The following is a 19,959-nucleotide window of genomic DNA, read 5'->3' on the forward strand; positions in this document are numbered from 1 at the left end:
TGTCAGCTCAGGTCCCTGCAGTCAAAAGATGCCTAATTCTCACACAGATTTGAGTCTCCATCCCCCATCCTGGATGTTTCACCATGAGAGTGTGTTCAACGAACGAGTCCACGAATGTCCATCTGGAGTCCATTCTCATTCTTAACAGAGGATTCTTGTGATAACAGGGCCGCAACTTGTGCGGATATTTGAGTTCAGCATCTCACCATGGTTTTGCTTGGTTGTGAAGCAAAGTTATGTGAGTGAAAGGGAGTAGAATCAAGAGGAAAGGAAGTTACAGAAAAATGACAAAAAATAACTTTAAGCAAGTGTCGAAGGTCAAAGTTGGTTTGAGTCGTGACTCCCCGCCTGAGTTGCTGGATGAAAACCACGGCCTCTTCCCTCACTTCGGCTTCCTCATCTGAAAAGTCAGATCACATTCCTGGCCCACTTTATGGGGTGATTATAAGACCACACTGTAGTGTGTGATAATACCCAGCAGTTTCTGTCCCTCTCTCCAAAGCTTGCGGGGAGGTGGCCATGATGCCCCATGGATATTTGTCTGGGAGGAAACAGGCCCTGATGGAAGGGTCAGGTTGGCCTCTGTGGTGTGGGCCCCTCCCAGCCCCTTCTGCCTGGGGCAAAGCAGGAAAGTCCAACAGCAGTGCAGCTGCATGACTTACAAGTGTGGGATATTCTCCTCTCAGTTTCCTTATCTGTAAAATGGAGTTGATAGCTCCTGGAGCTGATGTGAGAATGAAATAAGAAACGCGTGGAAGGAGCCAGCACAGTGCTGGCTCACACTCAGCCCTCCGTCGATGGTGGCTGCTCTGCTCAGGAACCAAGCGGGAAACAGGACTTGCTTTCTGTTTTAACTTTTCTGAGTTGCCATAACACTGACCTTCCTATGAAAGTCTTCCATTTGGAGAGAAAACGATCTATCACCAGCAGAAACAAGGCGGCATAGAAAACAGCAGCATTCTCTCATCTCCCTCCCACGAAGTTCTGCATCCATCCAAACGGCATTGACCACCAAAGATGGGCCTCCTCAGATGGGTCACCAGGACCCAAAGGCACAGGTGCTGTCCCTACCATCAGGGACAAGTCTAGAGAGAGACCTGATCAAAAGAGTGGGGGAAACATGGGCACAGTGGCTGAACAGTGTCTTAGTGCCCTCCCCCAGGCACCATGGGAGCAGAGCAGGGAAGAGTGGACTCTGCCAGCAAGGTTGCTGAAGGACTTCTCAGAGGAGGAAGCAGCCAGCCCTGGTGGTCTGGTGGTTAAGATTCAGCACCTACTGCCACGGCCCAGGTTTGTGTCCTGTCAGGGAACCACACCACTCATCTGTGGGTTTTCATACTGTGGCAGTTGCTTGTTGCTGTGATGCTGAAAGCTATGGCATTGGAATTTCAATTAAGAGCAGGGTCACCCATGGTGGACAGGTTTCAGTGAGGCTTCCAGACTAGATAGAGTAGGAAGAAGGACCTGACCATCCACTTCTGAAAAAATTGGCCACGACAACACTATGAATAGCAGCAGAGTGTTGTCTGATGTAGCGCCAGAAGACAAGAGGATGGAGCAAAAAGACTGGGCGGGGTTCCGCTCTGCTGTCCACAGGGTTACCAGGAGTCAGGATCCACTCAAAGGCAGTAACAAAAACCAAAAAGAAGCAGGTCTTTCTGGCGGAAGGACCTATGTAAGCAAAGTCTAGAAGCTGCGTGAGCATGACATTCGATAGCAGCAATACCACAAGTATGTAAAGAGCCTCTGGTGTGTGCTAATTGCTAGTGACACAAAGGTGCACAAGGCAGGCATTCTGGGAAGTGTGGGGAGGGACAAGGGAGGAGGGGACTGGGAATAAGCCCATGGGTGGGGAGAGTAATTTGCTGAGGGTCCCACAGTCTGCCATGGCAGGTTTTCCTTCCAGACCCCGAGGCAAGAAGGCTGAGTCAAGAAGAACCTGGAATGTCAGGTCTGGGGTTGCTCCTTTAAGGAGGGCAGCCAGAAGGGCAGGAATAGCCTGGGTGGTGCCCAGCAGTGTGTTTGTTTGATCATGAGCTGCTCAGAGGAGTCACTTTCAGTTTCCATTTCGGGTCCCCAAGTATATCTGCGCCTGGAGGATGTGTCTGGTTGTTGCACAGACACACAGCTGACGACTGGATCTACACAGCTGAGAAGAACTGGATCTTGTTCACACTCAGCCAGAGGAGGATTCCTTGGTAAGCTGGGGAGGAGAGGGCCCCCCAACCATCTCCCCATCCTCACAACAACTCTCTAAGAGAAGGATTACTGTCACCATTTTATAGAGGAGGGAAAGTCAAAGCTCAGAGAGGGTGGGTCATGGACCCAAGGTCACAGGTTAAGCAGTGGCAGAGCCCAGATTTGAACCCAGGTTTGTCTGACTGCTTTTCCCTCCCACTGTTCCCCCAAACAGTGGAGAGGGAGGGGGAACTGCTCAGATGAGTCCACACAGCTCCTCTGGCTCAGCTCAGGTTCTGGAGTCCCTGAGACATGAGCAGGTGACCCCAGAAAGAGGTGGATGTGGGGATGCTCGTCCCTTTGGGAAATTTGGAGGAAGCAGAGGAGGTGGAGGAGGGCAGGTGAGTCAGAGCCTCTCGTGCTTGTGGCCTGGCCGCCCTGAGCTGCCCCCAGAGTGCTGCTGCTGAGGCTGAGGGGGCCGAGGATTATGAGATACAGGGGATCAGGGTTGTTTCACCCCCCCAGTCTCTGAGTGCCTGCTCAGTGCCAGGCCCTGTGGGGAAACTGAGGCACTGAGAGGGGAGTGACTTGCCCAGGATCCCATGACGGAGGCCAAGCAGGGAGATGGCAGTGCTTCGCCTCCCCTCTGCCTGGCCCTCTGCTTGGGATTCGGGGGTGATTTAGAAGTGAGAGGCGGTCCTGTGTGCCCCGAATCAGAAAGACAGCCCAGATGTAGGGAGTGAGAGGGGCACGTTGCAGAATGTGTACAGTTGTGTAATTTTAAAATAAAAAACCAAACACTAGACATGTGAGTGTAACTGTAGAGTGTGATTCCAGATCTCTGAATCTACACAGGCAGATTCAAACCTGGAAACTTTTGAACTATTAAAATCACATTTCCCCCCTTAAATACCAGCCTTGGAAGGCCTGGTGTTGACCTCCACTCTGCCCACCAAGAGCTGTGTGACGCTGGGCAAGTCACTTCCCTAGGAATGATTTGTTCATATCTCTTATCCATATTTTAAAATTGGCTTCAGTCTTTTCATGTTGATTTGTAGGCTCCCTTGTGTATTGTGGATCGTCTCCTTTTGTCTCCTGTAAGTATTGCAAATAGTGTCCCCTCGTCTCTCCTCGTGTCTGACTTGGTTTATGGTGCCTTTTGCAATTTTTAATTTTTTAAAAAAATTATTTTGTTGAGGTCATATTGGTTTATAATATTGTGTAAATTTCAGTATATATTATTTTACATCAGTTTCTGTATAGACTGCATCATGTTTACCACCAATAGTCTAGTTTTAATCCATCACCATACATATGTGTCCCCTTATACCTTGTGCCTCCCCCCACCACTTTCCCCTCTGGTAACCACTAATCTGTTCTCTTTATCCATTTGTTTGTTTGTCTTCCACATATGATGTTTGTCTTTCTCTGTCTGGCTTATTTCACCTAGCATAATACCCTCAAGGTCCACCCGTGTTGACACATATGTCTTTTTTTATGGCTGAGTAATATTCCATTATATATATATACACACAGACACATATACAGACCACATCTTCTTTATCCGTTTGTGTATTGTTGGGCACTTGGGTTGCTTCCACGTCTTGGCGATCATGAATAAAGCGGCAGTGAACATGGGGGTGCATAAATCTCTTTCAATTGTTGATTTCATGTCCTTTGGATACATACTCAGTAACGGGATAGGTGGATCGTAAGGTATTTCTATTTTTCATTTTTTGAGGAATCTCCACACTGTTTTCCATAGTGGCTGCACCAGTTTGAATTCCTACAAGCAGTGTATGAGGGTTCCCTTTTCTCCATATCCTCTCCAACATTTATTCTTTGTCTCAGTAAGTATACCCATTCTAACAGGTATAAGGTGATATCTCATTGTAGTTTTCATTTGCATTTTCTAATAATTAGTGACGTTGAACATCTTTTCATGTGCTTGTTGCCCATCTGTATATCCTCTTTGGAAAAACATCTGTTCATATCCTCTGCCCATTTTTTGATCTGGTTGTTTATTTTTTTATTGTTGAGTTGTATGAGTTCTTTGCATATTTTGGAAATTAACCCCTTGTGGGATATATAATTTGAAAATATTTTCTCCCAGTTGGTGGGTTGTCTTTTCATTTTGTTCCTGGTTTCCTTTGCCTTGTAGAAGCTTTACAGTCTGATGTAGTCCCAATTGTTTATTTTTTCTTTTGTTTCCCTTGCGTAAGTAGACATGGTATTCAAAAAGATACTGCTAAGTCCCATGTCGAAGAGTGTACTGCCTGTATTTTCTTCTAGGAGTTTTATGGTTTCAGGTCTTATATTCAAGTCTTTAATCCATTTTGAGTTAATTTCTGTGTATGATGTAAGATAATGGTCTACTTTCATTCTTTTGCGCGTGGCCATCCAGTTTTCCAACACCATTTATTGAACAGACTTTTCTTCCTCAACTGTGTGTTCTTGGCTCCTTTGCCGAAGATTGGCTGTCCATAGCTGTGTGGTTTTATTTCTGGGCTCTCAAATCCATTCCATTGATCTGTGTGTCTGTTTTTCTGCCAGTACTGTGCTATTTTGATTACTATAGCTTTGTAGTATATTTTGAAGTCAGGGATTGTGATACCTCCAGCTTTCTTCTTTTTTCTTAGGATTGCTTTGGCACAATTTTTCATTTTTAAGAAGTAAAATTGATCAAACTTTCCCTTAATGGCTTCTAGAATTTTGTTTAGAAAGTGTCTTGATTAGAAAGGTTTCCTCAATTCAATATTATTTTTAACATTTCTTGCAGTACGTTCGTAGTTTTTTCCTTCTGGTTTATATTTAGATCCTTTTGGGATTTATTTACTTATTTTTTGGTAGAAGCTTTTTGTTTCTCCTCCTTCTCTTCCTCCCCTCCTGCTCCTCCTTTTAGTGCAGGACATATTTAATGGGTACCTTCGGCACTGAAAAAGAAACAAGACATTTTTTGTGGATTCAAAGGACCCTCCCGTGCAATAAGGAAATGACCCTCCCCTTCCCCCCAAATCTCCTGCAGCAGCTAGTGAACAAGGGTGGGAGGAGGCTACAGGGAGCTGGGCGGGATGTCCAGACCAGGGCCCGGCCCCCTGGGGGAGGGGAGGCTTTGGGCCGTCCTGCTCAAGTCTTGGGCATGATTCAGACTGTAGCTGGGACCCATGTTTTTCTGCCTTTCTCTCTTCCTCGTTCTCCTCACATCAAAATGTTATGGCTGGAGTAAGGAGCCATGAAGAAATAAATGGAAACTCAGAAATCTGATAGAACTGTTGAAAGTACATTAAATCAGGGAGGTAATTTGTGTGAAATCTGAGTCATAGTCTTATTTGTTCTCGCCCAGAAAGAGCTTTTCATCAAGATAGCCAAAAAAAAAACAAGTGGAACTACTCAAATGCAAGTGACATTGGGCCTGTACTGTGTCATGGAGAGGCTGCTTGTTTCATGTTCGAGTAATGGCACCCACCTCAGATTTTAGCCAGGCTGTGCCCAAGAGGTGGAGGGAACCCCTGGAGGCACTGGGACAGGAGGTGCAGCAAGAATAAACAGGGCTCCTGCTGGGGTGCTCAGAGTCCAATGGAGGAGACAGACAGCTGGAGAACCTTAACACAAATAGAACTACAACCAGGAAAGTGGAATATTCCAGAGAGCCTGGAGAGTTGTTGGGGGACCCAACAGGAAGAAGTAGCTTTGGAGCTGGGCCTCTAAGGACAGGTCAACTTTCACCTGGTGCGGAAGGTGGGGAAGGCACGCCAGGGGGAGGGAGCAGCCTGAGCAAAGGCCTGGAGGCTGGGTGTAATCGGAGGCGGAAGCTGGGAGTCCTCGGAGGTGCACAGAGAAGGCTGTGTTGTTAAGATCAAGTTCGAGAGCAAAGATCAGCGGCCAGAAATAGCTCAGTGCTATGGAATGACCCAGCAACAGTGCAGGGAAAGAGAAAGGAACCTGCTTGTGGCTATCCCCACCCTTCCTAGGCCCGCCTTGGTTACCTGACAGCTGCCTCTGTTTATTCTTTCCTCCTCACGTGATAAAAGCAGTATATATCCACATCCATCCTGTCAGTGCCCTCCAGCCTTAGGCCACAGGGACACTCCTGTAGTGAACAAGCTGGGTTTATTACTCTTAGTGAGTCAGACCCACAAGCATCTCAGTAGGTGGGTGTTAGAAAGAACCGGTTCTAGGATTTGGGCTTTGGTCGGGTGATTTGGGGGAGGCTCTGAGGAAACGGGGCACACTCTAGATGGGGTGCTGCAGAAAGTAGGGGAAGTTCTATCAGTTGGTGTCTCAATAATCTTGTCTATAGAGAGGGGAGACCAGAACGAGGATAAAGTTGTAATTGGTAAAGAGGAAACAGTCATTCTTTTCAGCCAAGGGAGGGAGTGTTTGGTGTCTTGTGGGTGGCACGTAGACCTTGTTTTTGTCTTTGCGTAGACAGAATTATGAAGTGACCTTGCTCTGTCTCATGTTGTCATGGTTTCAGAGTGGCCCTGTCTGGGGCTGGTGTCTGTGAGATCATTGATGTCCAAGAGAAGAAGAGCATCACCTAGTTGTGAGTGCCAGGTCAGCTTCCGGATGCCAGGGGCTGTTCTTTTTTTCTTCCTCAGTCCCTTATCAACAGTTTCATAAATAAATACAAGAAAAATGCCCTTATATATTAAGATTCCCCTTCTTATTAAAATAGTTCACAATTAAACATTCCCCATTATACTAACTCCTCTTTGCGTTACAACCTCCTTTTTTAAACCTTTACATTTACCCATTTACCTTTTTTGTATACTTTGTCTCAACTCTTCTCATTTGGGTATTATTATGAACTCGTGGCCTTTCATAGACTCAACTTGGCACAATTAAACATGGTCATACAACCATTATCAATTATTATTATGGTTCTATGTAATTTGTTAGGACTTACCGGTGGGTGCTCCTTTGAGCCCTGCTCTGAACATCTTTGAAAGCATCCTTGCCTCTGGAGTAGCAGATATTGCAGACCCGTGGAATCCAGCTCCCCTACAAGGAGTCTTGCTTCCTTTGAGTGGAGAAAAGCCCACGGGTGCATATGTGAGTGGGCAAGGTGCTGCTAGAAAATACATCTGTTTATGGTTAGAGTTCACTCTGATTATTCTAGTTTAACATGTGTCGTCATCCCTACTTTCCTTAGAGAACTTAGTGTCATCAACCACTAAGGTTTCTCCTACACTGACAGTTGTCACCCCAGGAGTCAGGCTTATTTCTTACTGGCACTTGATCCAACTGCTTCCCTCATCTTTAAAGTGGTTGGACCAGAAACCAACCCATTACTGTGGTTAGCAATTACTAACTACTACTATAAAGGGACTTCTGCTTTCTTAAAATTAAAACAAAAATCAAAGTATTAAGTACATATGGTTAAAACAAATCAATTAGTACAGAGGACTCTGGTCACCCCCTTCCCAATTAAAACCAACTGCTTTTAATTTTTAACTTCTTTTGGCATTTAATCAGCAGCTTTAAATAATATTCTTACACTGGGAGATGTGATAGTGTGAGGGTGTGTGCTCTGGGGACAGGAAGCCTAGATTTGAATTCCAGCTCTGGCATTAGCTGGGTGCTTTGGGTTAATTACTTAACCTCTCTGAGCTTCCGTTTCCTTTCTTGCGCACTCATTGTGAGAGCTAAAAACGAGTTAATGCAGACCAAATACTTAGAACAGTGCCTGGCGCAAACCAAGTTGTCATCAACCACAATAGCTAACAAATATTGGCTATTGCATTTTTCTTTTTCTCAATTTTTAAAATTTGATATTATTTATTTTACTTCCTACTGGGATAGATAAGGATTTCACTTACTTTTTGTGTGTGTGTGTGAGGAAGATCGACCCTGAGCTAGCATCTGCCAATCTGCTTCTTTTTTTTTTTTTTTTTTGCTGAGGAAGACTGGCCCTGGGCTAACATCCGTGCCCATCTTCCTCCACTTTATATGGGACGCCGCCACAGCATGGCTTGCCAAGCGGTGTGTCGGTGCGTGCCCGGGATCCAAACCGGTGAACCCCGGGCTGCCGCAGCCGAGCGTGCACACTTAACCACTTGGCCACCGGGCCAGCCTCTCATTTACTTTTATACTTTTTCTCATACCCTCTCTCCACCCTCTCCTAATATCATTTTATCACTAATTTTATATCCTCTATTAGAAAGCTTTGTAGTTGTAATTTATTTATTCACACCTTTATTTCTTATGCCCTCCCCTCAGGAGGATATTCATCCTCCTTCTCCTCCCTCAGGGCTTCACCTCTCAACATCTTCCACTGTACTTTAATTTATATATTGGTTGGCAACAAGTAGGTTTAGTTATATTTAAATGCTCTGTTTTGTTCTAAAAGTTAAAAATCAAACAAGCGTGTTTACATTTTTGTGATATTTTAAACATTCTTACTGTAGAGCTAACACATACAGGACAGTTGCACATGGTTTCTTGATCAGTTTTGTTTCTCCTGATGTTTCTAATTGCCTTTGTTTTGACCCCTCTCACTGTCTGTCTTCAACATTTCCTCAATTTCTTTCAAACTGTACATCAGGTGAGGTGCTATATGAAGTCCCCTTTCCCCACAGAACTCTCCACTTCTTATTCCATTTTGGACTGGTTGCTCGCTAGGCCTGCTGCCTGCCCAGCTGTAATCCGCGGATTCCCTTCTCTCTCGGTTGATTTTCCTGATTCCTGGACCCCACATCTTTCTCTCTCTTGGTTACTCTCCACCCCACACCATAAACACACACACATAGACCTTTTTTTTTTTTTTTGCAACTTATTCTCAAGCAACTTTCTAAGAAATGACTGTGGATCGTAACTTTTCTATTCCCCACTTGGCTCCCTTTCTTCTGTCATCTTTTGGTTGAGTTTTCTGGAAGCCTTCCTTGACTTTCTTTTCCAACCTTTCTTTAGAGTTCTTTATTTAGTCGTTTTGTCAACCACATTTTCATTCCAAGATCTCTTTTTTCGTTCCGTTATTTTTTCCCCTTTCAGTGCATCTTGTTCTTGTTTTATGAATAAAATACCTTTCTAACCCCCCTGAAGACATGCATTCACGTTTTAAACAATTATTTTCTATTTTTAAAATTGTTCATTTCTTCTGATGTCATTTTTAATTTATCTTAGTTACCCTTTTCCACATTGTTGTCTTTCTCATATATCTCATCCTAGATGCCCATTCGTATTGAAGAGGGAGGGAGGTGGAACAACAGGCTTCCCTTAGAGTTCGGATGAGGACGTGTAAATGCCAAAACAGAGACATATTTTTTCTGGAGTCTCTCAATTCTGAGTTTTTCCCCTCTAGTTAGACCTAAGGGCTGCCGTGAATATGGATGGGATGTAGGGATGGTGAACTTATCCCCTGCTTTCCCCCTCTGCCTCCCTCTCATCCTCAGTCACCCTCTCCGAGGCTCTGCCTGGCAGACCATTCCTCTTGCCCACACGCCCTCTCTCTGTTTCTCTGATAGCAGCTCCCTCCTCTCCTCTTTATTCAGCTATCACTTCTCCATCCAGCCAGTCTTCAAAAATCTGTTGAAGTCTCCTGTCTCCTGTCGAACCCATTCCCGTTTCTCATTGGCAGCAGAGTGAGGAGAGGCAGTGTGTGGCTTCTTGAGTCCAGCAGGCAGATTTGAACCCTTACCCCAGACTACGACTTACAAGATTTCTGAACTTGGGCAAGTCATGTAACATCTATGCTTCAGTTTCCTTATCTGTAAATGGGGATACAAATGGTACGCACCTCAATGGTTATAAGAAGAATATGAGTTATTGTTTGTAAAGTCTTAGAGCAATTCCTGGTGAAGAGCAAAGATCACAAATGTAAACCACTCCTGTCATTACCTACAAGTACCTTTACTATCATTTCAGTCAGGTCTCAGGTAGGGGAGTGGATAGATGCTCTTTTGTCTTCTTAATATAGTGCCTAAACATAATCAATATTTGCTTTCTTTCCTCATCTCCCAAAGCAAGATAATTACAAGCAGAATCAAAAGAAATTCTCTCTATATACAGATCTGCTTTTTATTAATAGATCACTGAGAACTCATAAGACTGAAAGGATGGACACCCTCATATACTGTGAGTGTGAATGTAAATTGGTATAATTTGTTGCATAACAGTGAGGTTCCAGGTATGAAAAAATGTTTATAGTTGATGCCCTCTGATCCAGCCATTCTACTTCTAGAAATACCTTAAGGAAACAATCTCAAGTGCAGGCAAAGTTTTATGCGAGGAGAATGTTCTTTGCACTATTATTTACATAAAGAATTAGGATCAATCAAAGGTCCAGGAGTTAAGGAGGACAGCAGACAGGCCTGGGCACCATCAGAAGGGCTCAGCAGTCCACGGCAGGGCTGTAAGGACTGGGCCAGGGCCTGACTGGACTCCAGGCCCTTATAGGATGAAGGATCTTGCAGAAGCAAGGAGGCTACAGGCTTTGGGAAGCTGCAGCACCAGGAAATTTATCAAGACAGAGACTGGTGCACAGGTACAGTACATCGTTGTGGAATTATGGGTTGTGGAGAAGGGTTATGTACAAATAAACATATACCCGTGAGTAAGTATTTTTGTCTATTAAAGGGAGTAGAGCATAGTTGACACAAACATGGGATTTGGGTCAGAAAGATCTGGTTCAAGCCCTGGTTCTAGCACTATTGTGAAAACTTGGGCTAACCTGAGCTGAGGTGAAAACCTAAAATTTGTGATGGTTTCCTCCACTTAAAATGGGAGCTACAATAGGACCCACCTCATGGGGTGTGTGCGAGTCTTTAATGAGGGAACACATGAGGAGCCCTGCACGTCAGAGGAACTCGAGCAATATTAGCTAATATCAAGTAGTAAACACAAATATTCACAACCTGAAGTAATTTCCAGAACCTTCCTGCCCATCTTTTCTTCTGTGTTTGGTTTTCTTGTTCTATAACTTCTCAGATGGCTGTGTCCTTGTCTGATTATCTTCTCCTTGTGCCCCCAAAGGATGACAGGACTCTGACTTGTCTTGGGGGTGAGTGAAGGGAGGTGAGTAACTCTCCTTAAATAGGATCCAGCAGAGCCAGGAGACAGAGAAACACATTGGGTTAAGTCCATTTTGGCATTTGCCATCATCCCAGAGGAACCACTGGAGACCTGACCCCTCACTGCACCCTGTTGCCACAGCTGGCCCACATTTGACTCCACAATTTGTTTTCTCTCCCCCAAGGGTGTAGCAACACCTCCTTCCAGCCTGGACACAGACTGGCGAGCTGTCAGGGAAAACTCTGAGATCTCCCTGCTGACACTATGACCTCAGAAGCCTGCGGGGTCAACCCAGGTAGTCAGCTTCCTCTTCTCTGCTGGTTCCTCCTCACAACCTAGAATTGAGGGTGGCACCTCCAGGCTGAGTTAACCTACAGAGGATTCAAGAAGGGGATTGATGAGCATCCTCGAGCCCCTCCAAGGGGAGTCCCCCACAGGAGTCGTGGGGGCATCTCCTTCCAGATCCTCTCCTCAGGGTGCCATGGCCCAGGTGTCCACTCCTCCCACCCCTGCTGCCCATCCCATCAAATGTGTCAGAATGAGACCAGGACAGCCCACAAGAAGCTGGGGGATAACAAAGGGGAAGGAACAGTTGGGGTCCTGAAACGGGGCAGGGAGAGGAGGTGACCAGCAACCCTGGAGGCTTCTCCTGCCTTCTGCCCATCCAGCCTCCCGCCCCGCTCTGGCTGACCCTGGGGCATTACCAACGGAGGCCGTTCCCTCCAACTCTCACCCTCCTGTCAGCCCACCTCTCTGCAAGGGGCAGCGGACCACTGAACAGGACCCCAGTCTGGCCTTTGCGACTTCCCATCTGTGTGACCTGAGCACCTTACCTAACCTCACCTGTAAAATGAGGTTATTTCCTTGTGTTGTCGTGAGGATCAAATATAATGTGTGTACGTGGCCTGGGCCAGTGCCTGTCACACAGTAGGTCCTCCCAGAGGGTTGTAGCTGTCCCCTCTACCTGGAACCTGCTGGTTCCAGATGGAAACCTCCCCCTTCCCAAATACCCCCTCCCCGCATGGCTGTGTCAGGGCACCTGCACTCTGCTCCCATGTATAAGCACCTGCTCACCAGGTATGACTGCCTCGGGCAGGTACTGATTGTATATATCTCCAGCAACCCTGAAGAGACCCACCTCTTTGTTATTCTGCCACCTCCCCTCCACCCCAATCAATAAATCCACAGATTTGGTGCTGGGGGTTCCCTCTCTTTCTGTCAGGCTTTCCTCTCTCACTTCAGTGAAGCAGGAGAAGAAAACAACTATAACCCTCCACCCACCCACCTCGACACTAGGATTCCTCAAGTCCTGTTTTCTCAGAACTGCTTTCTTTTCCATTACTGCATCGCCCTGGTAACCAAATCAAACACTCCCAGGCCGCCCAGGAGAGCAAATTGTGTTTACTTAGTCACCTTGAAGGACAAGGCAGGGAAGGACAGATCAGAAGCCAGGAGCTCCACAGCAGGCCCTGGGATCCTGGACGGAGGGCACGGGCTGTGAATCCCTGAGGAGGAACTCTCCCTCGGAAACAAGATGATCTCTTACTTAACAAACGGGCCAGCCTGGGGTCAGAGGTGCCAATGGGGAGATGTGTCCCCTGAGACCAACCTGGGGGGAAGGAGATGATACAGATTGATCACCAGGAGCCGAGCTGGGTCCAGCCTCCATTCACCTGAAGAATCCTCTTCCACTGCCCATCTTGGAGCATCCGTGATTAGCAGGAGGAATCCTCTTTGCATGGTCGTTTTACTCCATGGTCAGTAGTCTGGAACATTATTTTCATATTAAAAAAATAAATAAAACTGTAGATGTACTCTAGGGTAGAATGCAGAAATCACAGGAATTTTTAAAACTTAAGGAGGGTTCAAAGTAATGTCAGAGAAACGTCTGAGAGTTGGCCTGGATTCAGCTCCCGACCTTTCTGCTTGCTGGCTTTGGGCCATGACTTATCCTGTCTGAGTTTCACTGTCTTCTGTGAAATAAGAACAATGCCCCTTGTGTGTGTGTAGCAGGAGACACATTTTATATCATGTCCTAATACACACTCATATATATTCTAATCCCAGTCTCTTAGCTGCAATTCCATAATCTCCAAATCCCTGAAAAGCACACCATTTTTGGTAACTCATTTGGGCAGTAATCTTGCCTTGTCCTGACCTGAGACTATTTACAGGCATGACATTATTTATCCAATTTAATGTGAATATTCATTCATTTCCCTGTTGAAACAAAAATGCATTTGTTTTCAGGGAGCTGCCCAGACTCTGCTGGAAGTATAAGTAATACACCATATTTGCCCTGAATTCTCTTTCTAAAGGATTAAAAATTCTGGAATCTACACACATCTAGATCCCAGGGATTACATAATTAGTTCTAGAGGCTGAAAGTCCAAGATCAAGGTGCTGGAAGGTTGCTTTCTGGTGAGGACTCTCTTACTGGCTTGTAGACGGCTGTCTTCTTGCTCTCTCCTCACATGGCTTTTCCCCTGTGTGTGCAGAGAGAGAGAGATCTCTGGTGTCTGTTCATCTGCTTATAAGGAGACCAGTCATATCTGATTACAGCCCCACACTTATGATGTCATTTAACCTTAATCACCTCCTTAAAGGCCCTATCTTCAAATATAGTCACATTGTGGAGTCAGGGCTTCAACATATGAATTTTGGGAGGACAGAGGTCAGTGCGTAACACCAGGTGACTCCATCAAAAGTACCCCAGATGACAGCTGCTCAGGAAAATTAACATTTAACCACTTTATATGGAATACCATTTATGCACTTCCACAATCTCTTCTAACCTTATTCCTTTTTCTTTCCATCTAAAAAACAAAAGCTGTCTTCAGGATGCCATTGAGTATTTCTGGAACAGAGTGAGCGATGAAGAACTGCAGGTTCTGCTGACTGATGATGAGGCCTGGGAGACTTTTGTGGTAGAGGCCGATTGGTCCAGGTGACCTCCATGGGGAGCCCCAGGAATGTCACCCCAATCTCCCCTCAGGGATAGTTTCCTTCTGGCAGGTACACCTTCTCCAGGCAGTCTCCTGTAGTTGAGGTTGAGTATGTCCCTTCTCAACAATCCATGGGGAATAGTTCCTCCATGTCATGTGTTGGCAGTGAATGGCCTCGAGTTGAGAAGAGAGGAAACCTGCAAGGGACAGGCTATGTGACCTTAGGCAGGACACTTAACTACTCTCTGGCTTAGTTTCTTCATCTGTTCAATTTGATTGTGAGGAAAATAAGACAATGCATGTAAAGTGCTTAGCATAATGTCTGACATACAGTAGGTGCTCAATTAATGTCAACCTTTAAAAAGATTGCTGAGAAGAGATGGGGGCCAAGCGTCTTCTTCCTGGAGATGAGAGTAAAGCAGGACTTCCTTTGGGATAAGTCAGGAAAATCCTGAGACAATGAGTTTGTGTCCCTGAGGATTCTGGCTTGAGCCCTTTCTCTCCCTATCTAAGGAACTGTACAAACACTTCAGGATCCTGCTGACCCTTAAGGCAGGGAGGCTGGAGTGGAGTTGGACTGAACTGGGTTGGATCCTGACTCTCTCTCTGCCCAGCTCTGGGGCTCTGGGCTTGTGTCTTGGAGTCTCAGATTTCTCATCTGTTCTTTGGGAGCAACAATTCAATCTAATAGCATTGTGTTGAAGGCCTTAGAGTGAACTGCAGGGTCAAAGGTGGCTACCAAGTGCAATCATCCTGTCCAAAGGTCCGGGGTGGCCCAGACCAGGGTCAGAGCTGGGGGTCAGCATGGAACTGGGGAGGGTCCAGGTTGGAAGACTATTAGGAAGGCTTAGGCGGCAGGGCGGGACTAGAGTGAGGTGACTGAGGTGCCAAAGACACAAACCTGAGGAGGCCATGGACATAGAGAAGGTCCTGTGAGTAGGAAAGGAGACATTTCTTCCCTCCCTGATTTGTTCCCCTCACTGCTGGGTACAGAGGGCCGTGGGTGATTGCTTCCTCTACACACTACCTGGGAGCTGGGAGGTTCTCGACTGCCTTTTGTGACCCTCTTCTAGTTTACACAGAGTAGCCCCTGACCAGTAGGAAGACAGTGTGGCTTAGTGACAACTCCCAACGTCAGAATGGGTGACTGCCAATTTTTTGTAATTTGAGGTACTGAGGAGACTCACAGGTCCACACCAACGAGGAGAGTATTTTCTCCAAAGCTTCTCCAAATGCAGGTCTTTTCAGGATTAGTGAGTCATACAGGTGTTTCTTAAAGTCTCTTGAATCTTTAAGAGGCTCCATGAAGTTACACATGGCCTTGGTGTGCATGTATGTGAAGCTGTCACCAGCTAAGGTGTGAGCTAGGCTGGTGACACCTGAGAGGTCGGGGTGCTGAATGGCGGGTCAGGAGTCAGAGAGGGGGGATGAAGAGTCTGAAGGGAAGCAGAGTTAATAGCAGATCTCCTGCTTCCCTCTCAATTGGGACAGTGACTTGACCCAATGATCTTCAGCTGGGAATGTCAAAGGGCATCAGGTTTGGAGGAGAGGAGACGCCAGGAAAAATGATCAGTAAGGTCCCTTATAGCTCTGAGTTTTGGGGTATTTTTTAAATCTAAGTATGCAGAGTTAGCCAAACTGCAAAGTATGGAAGCACAGTCCCTAGACTGCCATCACTTTTGAAAACAACTGCATATATCAAGTCTTCCCAAAACCACCCTCAGAATTGATAATTCCCTAAAAAGACTTACAGAGCTCATTTAAAGTTGTTATACTCACATTACACTTTATTACAGGGAATGGACACAGGTTACAGTCAGCCAAAAGGAGAGACACATAGGGCAGAGTCTGGGCGGATTTCGAACGTGAAGCTTCCATTGTCCTCAGGACACATGACTCTCCTGTATTCAGTGTGTGACACTGCACATGGAGCATTGCCAACCAGGGAAGCTCACTCTGTGAAAGAAAAAATTATCCTGACACTTGTTAAAATGGTCAGGAAGACTTTCCTCAGGACTATTGCAGTAGATGTCAAGACTATCGCAATAAAGGAAGACGAGACAGGGCTCAACTCTGAATTCAGCAGACACAGATGGGAATTTATATCCAATGAGGAGAATGAGTGGGTTGACGGATGGGAAATTACTAAGAGGAGACATCAAAGGTAGGGAGATTCTTGCTAAAGGCCGATCAAGGACTTACACATCAAAAGTAGGAGGTGAGGAACATGATCAGCTGTCAAGGGCGATCAGATGTCAAGAGTGGGGAGATTCTCACTAAACTGACTTGGCAGAATTCTCCTAAGCCTGGGTAATACAGGGCCAGGACAGGACATGGAAGGCCAAGGTCAAGGCCTAGTTGAGAAAAGGGCTCAGAAGAGCCTGACTGAAGTTTGGTCATGAAGAGTCTTTGTTGACCTGAGCCTCAGTGTACAGAGTTTTTATTGGGACTCAATCACTTGCTACCCACATGGCTGACCTCTAGTCTCCAGCCCCTCCTGGAGGCCAAACTAATGCCTTTAGTTTCCAGTTCGTCCAAAGGTCAGACCACATGACCCAAAGCCCCCATCACACATCACCCTGTCAGACTGTCCAGTGGCCAAAGGCCTAGGCAAACGAAGATACTCCTATCAGTCAGAACATTCTAGGGGCCAGAGGTCACTCTCCAGTAGCCAAGAACAAAGGGCAGACCCATCAGTTGGTGAGGTTAATTCTTCACTACACACTAAGAGTCTCTGAATGAAGGTTTTTCTGCTCCAATCCTACTTCTCTTTGTTCATCTGTGGAGTTTCACTCTACAAACACTTTGGTAGCAAAGGTGCAGACGTGCCTTGAGTGAGAAGTCATCTTTATCAAATATTTACTACTTAAGAGCATCTTAAGATGACTTTTACTTATTTATTCACTGATGGAATAAATACTATGGAGCATCTGCAATGTACAAAGCATGTTTTTAATGTTGAAAGAAAAATTCTTTATATTTGTAAAATTTGTAAATTTGTAAAGTCTTTTCCATTTGATTTATAGTAAAAGCTCTATGATTTATGCGGGAGAGATCTTATTAAGCCCATTATACAAATAAGCAAACTACTTTTCTTAATCATTTGACCTTCATTGTTATAGGGGTGAGGCAGATGCACTACGTGCAGTTCTGAACGAGCTGAACATAGACACGGCCATGGAGGACAAAGACGTGATCCAAAAAGACCAACTGGATATCAAAGAGTTTTTGAACGAGTTTCCTCGGGTGAAATGGGAACTTGAGGAGCGCATAGGAAAGCTCCATGCGCTTGCCAACAAGGTTGACAAGGTGCACAGGGACTGCACCATCTCCAATGTGGTGGCAGCCTCCACTGGCGCTGTGTCTGGCATCCTGACCATCCTTGGCCTGGCTTTGGCACCGGTGACAGCAGGGGTCAGTCTGGCACTCTCGGCAACTGGGATAGGGCTGGGAGTAGCAGCTGATGTGACAAGTGTGTCCACCAGGATTGTGGAACGCTCAAGCAACTTGTCCGCAAAAGCTGAAGCCACTCGCCTGGCGTTAATTGATATCGACAAAGGGGAGATGGTCAAGAAAACTCTATGTCACAGTGAACCCCATATTTTTGCCTTATCAAAGAATTTCATCCAAGTTGTGAAAAATATTAAGAAGGTCCATGCTATCAAGCTAGCCACAGCCAAACCTCACTTAGCAGACGACGCCAAGCGCCTCATGACCATTGGGAGAATCTCTGTCCACAGGGGCAAGCAGGTGCGGAAAGCTTTTGGAGGTACCGCTCTGGCAATGACCAAAGGAGCCCGGATCATGGGTGCAGCCACTGCAGGTGTCTTCCTTCTGATGGACGTGGTCAAGCTTGTGAAACAGTCAGTGCATTTGCATGAGGGGACAAAGGCAGAGTCGGCTGAAGAGCTGAGGCAGCAGGCTCAGGAGCTGGAGAGGGTGTTGGAGGAGCTCACCCAGATCTATGAGATGCTGCAGTAGGGCCTCAATCCATGACCCCCAGAGCACTGCAGGGAGTGGAGACGTGTTCTGGACAAAGGCATGGAGGTATCTTATTAGAGGGAAAAAGAGGGCAAGATAAACTTTATGGGAGTGGGTGTTAAGGAGCTTGGCATTTCTGTCGCTGAACACAACAAGGGAATGGTTAATGCAGATGGCAGGTGAGTCAAAGAGAATGAAGGAAAGTGGAGCCTGGAATAAGGGAGGAGAGGGGATTGGGAGTGAGGCGAATGGGGAGAAACCATTTATTTTGGACTAAAGAAGACATTGGGGGCAGGGATAAAGAGAGAGGTGTAGAGAACAGGCAATGAGAAGGCTAGGAATACTACAGAGTTGAAAACAGGAGAAAGCTAGAGAGTTAGAATTGATGGAATATGGAGAAGTAACATGGCTCGTCTACTGACCCTCCCCATCATTTGATGTCCCAGCAAGAATGGAGTCTTTCCTTGGTGGTGGTCTTTTGCCCTACCTTTTCATTATCGACTCACCTTAGTCTTCCAGCAGCTTCATCTTAGTTAAGCAATGACTTCTTGATGATGATGAAGATGATGATGATTGTGGTGGTGATGATGATGGCAGCCATGGTGGTGATGACAGAAGAGTAAGTGGAACATTTAGCAAGTCACTGGTGCTCTTTGGGGCCAGGGTACCCTAAGAGATCAATGAAGTTCCAATGAAATTGCAAATGCTGTGTTGAAACAGTGGTTGATTTGAAAAAGAAAAGAAAAGTGAAACCAGGTACCAGCATCAGGTCAAAGAACCTTGTGTTGTGTTGAGGAGATCAGCCAGCTTGGAATCAAGAGACACTGCCTCTCTGAGCCTCAGTTTCCTCATCAGTTTGTGGGGCGGTGCTGGACAAGATGGTATTTCACATCTGTCTGCTCTTCCCTTCTTGTGTTCTGTAGACTGGTCCAATAAATATGGACTGATACACTGAGCCTTTGTTGTGTGATTTTGGACTCACCTGGGCTCCGCATGCTTAACTTCCCTTCCCCCATGAGCCTGTCTTCTAGGATCTCAGGGAGCAAGCCCTCCACTTGGCTCCTGCTCTCCCATGTGGTCATTTCCCTCAGACCTCAGCACCCCACAGGCCCCACTGGGACAACTGGGAGAAGCTTGTGCATATCTGGCTTAGGTTGAGCACATGTTCCTTATCCAGTGGCCAGGAGCTAGGACTGACATGTGGCACCTGAGGCTGATTAGGATCAGAAGGTCATGTGTCCAGCTGTGAGAGAGGGTCAGCGATAAACAGAGGGACAGAGAAAGACAGCCAGACAGCAAACAGCCTCGCCCAAGCTATCTTCACATTTCACCTAGACTCCTGCCAGAACTTCCAGAAAGGTCTTTTTCTGTTGACTCTTCTGGCTCTGCCCCGGTCCATTCTCCACACTGGGCCAGAAGGACCCTTAAGAATATAGATGTTATCAAGCACCTGCTTCCAACCCTTCCATGACTTCTCATTACTCAGCAAAAAAGCCTAAAGGCTCCATTCAGCCTAAGGTAGAGTTGGGTCCCCTGAAGGCAGTGCCAGAGGCAAGGCTCTCTCAGAGGGTTTATTTGAGAAGTGATCCACAGGAGCAGGACTGAGGGACTGGGGAAAGGGAAGCAGAGAAGAAGGGGAAATAGAAACAAAGACATTCTTGATGTGGTCACCCATGTGTGAAATTGAGTCTGCTAGGACCTTCTGAGGAGCCTTCATGGAATGGCCTCAGAATCATCCTCTCCAGGGAGGAAAGAGGGAAGCATTTGACCATTGCTCCCATCCCCCATGAGTGGGTATTAATTCTCTGTATTTCCATGTGTGGAGCATGTAAGTGTCAAACAG

The 19,959-nt window shown here is 46.2% G+C and overlaps 2 protein-coding genes across 6 annotated transcripts in view; both read left to right on the top strand.

Annotated features, from left to right (window-relative positions):
* The first annotated feature begins 2,116 nt into the window (after positions 1-2,116).
* LOC131421690 (apolipoprotein L2-like) overlaps positions 2,117-19,959 on the top strand; it is a 91,306-nt gene continuing 73,463 nt past the window's right edge. For 2 of the 5 annotated variants that reach the window (XM_058568443.1, XM_058568444.1), the window contains exons 1-2: positions 12,314-12,947; positions 14,021-14,205. The gene's annotated coding sequence lies outside the window, so the exon portion shown is untranslated. Of the gene's footprint in view, positions 2,199-12,313; positions 12,948-14,020; positions 14,206-19,959 lie in introns of those variants that run through there. The other 3 variants (XM_058568446.1, XM_058568449.1, XM_058568442.1) reach the window with 2 other exon arrangements.
* Positions 13,947-19,059, top strand: LOC131421428 (apolipoprotein L3-like). Its single transcript, XM_058567996.1, has 2 exons — positions 13,947-14,137; positions 17,258-19,059. The coding sequence occupies exons 1-2, from the start codon at positions 13,947-13,949 to the stop codon at positions 18,114-18,116; spliced, it is 1,050 nt and encodes a 349-aa protein (XP_058423979.1). The 3' UTR covers positions 18,117-19,059.

The sequence above is a fragment of the Diceros bicornis genome, chromosome 25 (assembly GCF_020826845.1).
Source record: "Diceros bicornis minor isolate mBicDic1 chromosome 25, mDicBic1.mat.cur, whole genome shotgun sequence".
In the NCBI taxonomy this organism is placed as follows: Eukaryota; Metazoa; Chordata; class Mammalia; order Perissodactyla; family Rhinocerotidae; genus Diceros; species Diceros bicornis.